The sequence below is a fragment of the Nymphaea colorata genome, chromosome 7 (genome assembly GCF_008831285.2).
Source record: "Nymphaea colorata isolate Beijing-Zhang1983 chromosome 7, ASM883128v2, whole genome shotgun sequence".
Lineage (NCBI taxonomy): Eukaryota > Viridiplantae > Streptophyta > Magnoliopsida > Nymphaeales > Nymphaeaceae > Nymphaea > Nymphaea colorata.
The window spans coordinates 15,552,947-15,557,421 of record NC_045144.1 but is presented as its reverse complement, the minus strand read 5'-3'; the positions used below and the strand labels follow the sequence as shown (position 1 = coordinate 15,557,421).

Genomic DNA, 4,475 nt, shown 5'->3' with positions numbered 1-4,475 from the left:
ACCAACTAATCTGTTAATGGTAAAAAAAAAACAACAAAAAACGTAAGGAAAAAACACTGTTCCATTCACTGTTGCAGGCAGAAGAAGAAGAAGAAGAAGAAGAAGAAGAAGAAAATAAACTTAAAAGAAGGGAAAGAGGGAAAGATGGAGGAGGGAGGAGGAAGACTGCACTGTGTTGGCTAGAAATGAATCAAAAGGGTAGGTGGTGTTTCCCTTGCATATGTAGATAAAAGGTGGATTGAGTGTGAAATGTGGCAGCCAAAGTGGGAGTCCAGTTTGAATATGTGAAGAATAAGGCTCTTTCCTTTGTGGCAACTGTTCTTTACAGTCGGATTGATTAGATTTCAAGAGGAAGAGTACATTCATGGGACACTATGTCACCATAGTCCACAAATCTATCTCAATCTTTAGGGTAGGTTCAAGGGACATGAACAACTTGCTCTTAAATATTCCACCGCCATGAGGCCGAATCAGCGGTAGTATTAGAGATCCTCTATATGTTGGCAAAATATTTGGTAGAACAAGAAATTTGTTGTTAAAAGACGCCATTTTGTAAATTTTAAATTTGAAGTGGCACACGTATGTAAGAAAACAAAAAAATTAAAAAATAAAATATAAATGTATAAATAAAGCTAATTTTATAGGCTGGTGTAGATAATTGCCCACAACCATGTTTCCGCCGTTGGATTTTGGTACAAAATTTCATTTCTCAGCCTCCACGTTCTGTTTAACTCGTTTGGGGACGTACTTAAATCGTTTGAGTGTTGATGCTACCTGGGGGGGAGGAATAACTATAAAGTTTTAGAGACATATTTATCGAATTTGTTTAAAATATATCGAGACCCAACTTTATTGAATTAAGTGGTAAAACTAGGGCAGAGTCAGAATTTTTTTTTTTAATGTTAGTTAATAAATTTTCGATTGATCATGAGATAGTAACCTGAATCTCATGAAAATGTCTCATATAACTGAACCCAAGTTGACTCAAGTTAAATGAATGGGCTCTATTTGCATATGCTCTACGGAAACCCACGTGGGTAAAACCTTTTAGATTTGCCTTCTTTATGTTTGAGAAGTTGTTTGACGGTGAACAGAATGCTCCGGACTGAGAATTCTGTTTCACTCCAGGTACTTCATAGCGAGAGATGGAACACCTGGAACGCTAACGAGTATTCTTGGGTTTTTGTGTTCTAGTGCCAAGATCCTTAATTTGGAGGTGTTTGATTCCACCGGATCTCAATTTCGGTTGTCTGATTTGTCACATGGAATACCTAAAATTCATGATTTTGTCAAACTCCTGATTTCAAAATTTCAAGTTTATGGTCCTCATTACCCTTGAATTCATGCATCTATACTTAAAGGGGGAGAGTGTGACTTCATATTTTTGAATTTATATGTTTGATAGCGTCAAACATGAGATCCAAGGCTACCATAGATCATCCCCCTCAGATCTTAAACTGTGGAACCGTAATCCCTCCTCGACTACAGATCCATTGTTGTTATAACATGGTGTCGATCCCAACTCTGCGGTTTGAAATTCATCTTCGCTTCAGCAGTGGATTTCAGTCTGACCTCAGATCCAATACTTTCAAACATATCCCAATGTAATTCATGCATCTTTCAAACACGCATTTAACAAGGCTGAAGTGTTTTCCTCTTTCTCATGTTTTCGGCTGCTTTGGGGGTCTGAGTGGACTCATTGTATACCGTTGTCACCATGTAAATAAATAGTACTCATGAAAATCGAACTAATGATCGGTCAGACTCTCACTAGTCTGCCAATCCGAGCACCTGCGCAGCTCGAAGCCATCTTTTTGGTGATCTTGGTGTGGCGTGTTTGACAAGGAACGCTGTAACAAATTGTCAACAATCAATAGAATTAACTTAAGGAAGAAGAAATGACTTTGAAGAACTGAACCTTGGCGGCTTCGCAGTGAGATTCGAAAGGTACATGCAGATGAGAGATTGCATGTGACTTCTTAATGGATCCCAACTCACGCATTTTGGTCCTATTTTTCCATGAGTAAACAAATCTCATGTTTGTAAACAACGTCTGGGAAACCATTTCTCAGATCTCTGTCACTCTCATCTGAGTGTTACCGTGACGTAAATTTTCAGACAACTTAAAAAATAAGCTGCTTCATTTTTTATTTGCCACGTGGAAAGAAAAGATTCTTTTGCCCAGAAAACCACAAACAAATTTTGTATCCCAGCTAACGCGGGCTTGACTTCCCTTTCACTCCCACTCTCAGTCTCTTTCTCCTTCACTTGGCTTCCCAGAGCTCACTGTGCTCCCAGATCTCAAATTCTAGAGAGAGAGAGAGAGAGAGATGGGGCTGGGGGTGGGGATGGGTCTGAACATGCTGTTGCTGGTGGCGATGGTGGCCACCAACATCTTCTCCCTCTACCACCTCGCCTCCATCCGCAACCCGCCTAACCCACCCGCACCGCCCGTCCCGGACCACCTTCTCCGCCACCTCTCCACAATCCGTGCTACTATCACCCACCTTGCCGCCCGCCACGCCTCTGCCGCATCCGCCGCCGGTAACGCCGCCATCCCTCCCGAACTCATCCGCTATACTGCCGAGCGGCGCCTTCCGCTCGGCCGTTCTGTTGTCACGGAGCAGGACATCTTTCCTTTCTCTGTCGGCACCGCCTGCCAAAGCCACCCTGACCTTCTCAGCCGCTTCATGAATTACACAGCCTTCAAGCCCTGCCCCGACGACGCCGATCTCGCCGAGAGCCTCATGGTCCATGGCTGCTTCCCTCTTCCCCGCCGCCGCTGCTTCTCGCTGACTGCCCCTAAATCCCCTTCTTCCCTACCCACTAATCCCTTCCCCTCCTCCCTGCCCGCCGCCGCCGTGAGGTGGTCGCGCTTCACCTGCAAATCCTTCGACTGCCTAACTCGACTTGGCCGGCCCGGTTTCGATCTCTCGATTGACTCCCCCAAATGGATGGAGCAATCCGATGCCACCGGCCTCACCATTCCCGTGTTCTTCAAGTACGTCCAGGCCGCGAATTCCGGACCCATCCGGCTCGGTCTCGACATTGGCGGCGGCACCGGAACCTTCGCCGCTCGGATGAAGGAGCGGAACGTCACAGTGGTGTCTACGACGCTTGACTTGGGCGCTCCTTACAACGAGGTGATGGCTCTGAGGGGCTTGGTGCCGCTGCATCTGACGATGCAGCAGCGGTTCCCATTGTTCGACGGGATGATGGACGTGGTGCACTGCGATCGGGCCGTGAACCGATGGATCCCGGTGACGACGATGGAATTCCTCTTCTTCGACATCGATCGCGTGCTCCGGGGGGGTGGCATTCTGTGGATCGACCACTTCTTCTGCAAGGCCGTGGATCTGAACAAGGTGTACGCCCCGCTGATCGGGAAGTTGGGCTACCGGAGACTCAAGTGGGTCACCGGAAACAAGACGGATGTCGGGGGGGCGAAGTATGGAGAGGTCTACTTGAGCGCCATTCTGCAGAAACCCATTAAATCCAGTTAGTTTTAGCAGTATTCTTCACTACCATGGCGCCTCTCTTGTATGTCTTGATTCCTTTCCTCAGTTTACCCCTTCCGGTTGCTTTAATTGCTTACTTTTCTTCGTTGAAAACAAATACTGCAAAAGTGCATGAATTGGAGCTGTAAACGGGGCGGAGCTGTGATGATAAATTGGGGATGAGGGAAATTGTTGAAGAAATAGAACCTGGTGAATGACTAGATCAATTCCATCTTATATTTCTTTTAGAAAGATTTTGTTGTATCATTATTATGTTGAGATAGTAATGTAACCAAGCTACAAACACGCCCCCGTTGTTTATGATCAAATAAATAAGGAGAGAATGAAGAATTTCTTTCTTCCTATGTTGTTTACTGTAGGTAAGCATTATCTCACTTTCTCTGTGTCTCTTCATTGATCTGCACTAGAACTGGGTAATAGCATCTCTTGTATCAACTTAAAAAACACTTATTGGTGTTCTCTTTCGGCTTAGAATTAAAGGGTGAGACCTTTTGGCTTGGTACTTGCTCATCGAACACTGGTTGTCAGTAAAGTTGCGCATCTGAGCAATAAATGGCATTTACTGTCCATGCATCAAGTCACCGGTGGTATCCCCTTCTTCATCACTTTCATCATCAGACTTGAAACTTCTCACGCTGTGAGAACGAGCTTGACAAAATTGAAAGGCGCTTCATGTGCAGCCTGCAAGGTGCCATCTGTTTTTTTTTTTTTTTAGTGTTCCTGAAAGTGTCCTGCTTTTCTGCTCAGTGCTGCAAACGATAGCTACTTTTTGTTCCATTTCGTTCATAACGATCACGTGATGGTCTTGCTGCTGCAAATGAGTCCGGTGTGGTAAAGGTGGTTGACTGTGCATGGTGCCTGAATGAGATCTGACACCCACTAGCCCTTGCAGTAAAGATTGTACTGCTGAGTTCGTATTAGAGGAGCATGTAGAGGGACAGAAAAGGTCTGGTGCCG

At 45.2% G+C, this 4,475-nt stretch overlaps 1 protein-coding gene across 1 annotated transcript; it reads left to right on the top strand.

The window, feature by feature from the left end:
* Positions 1 to 2,245: 2,245 nt before the first annotated feature.
* On the top strand, positions 2,246 to 3,862 carry LOC116257478 (probable methyltransferase At1g29790). Its single transcript, XM_031634263.2, has one exon. It carries the CDS (start codon positions 2,331 to 2,333, stop codon positions 3,501 to 3,503), a length of 1,173 nt encoding a protein of 390 aa, XP_031490123.1. The 5' UTR covers positions 2,246 to 2,330; the 3' UTR covers positions 3,504 to 3,862.
* Positions 3,863 to 4,475: the final 613 nt, after the last annotated feature.

Coding starts and splice junctions, on each gene's coding strand:
- LOC116257478 (XM_031634263.2), top strand. CDS start 2,331: ATGGGGCTGGGGGTGGGGATGGGTCTGAACATGCTGTTGCTGGTGGCG.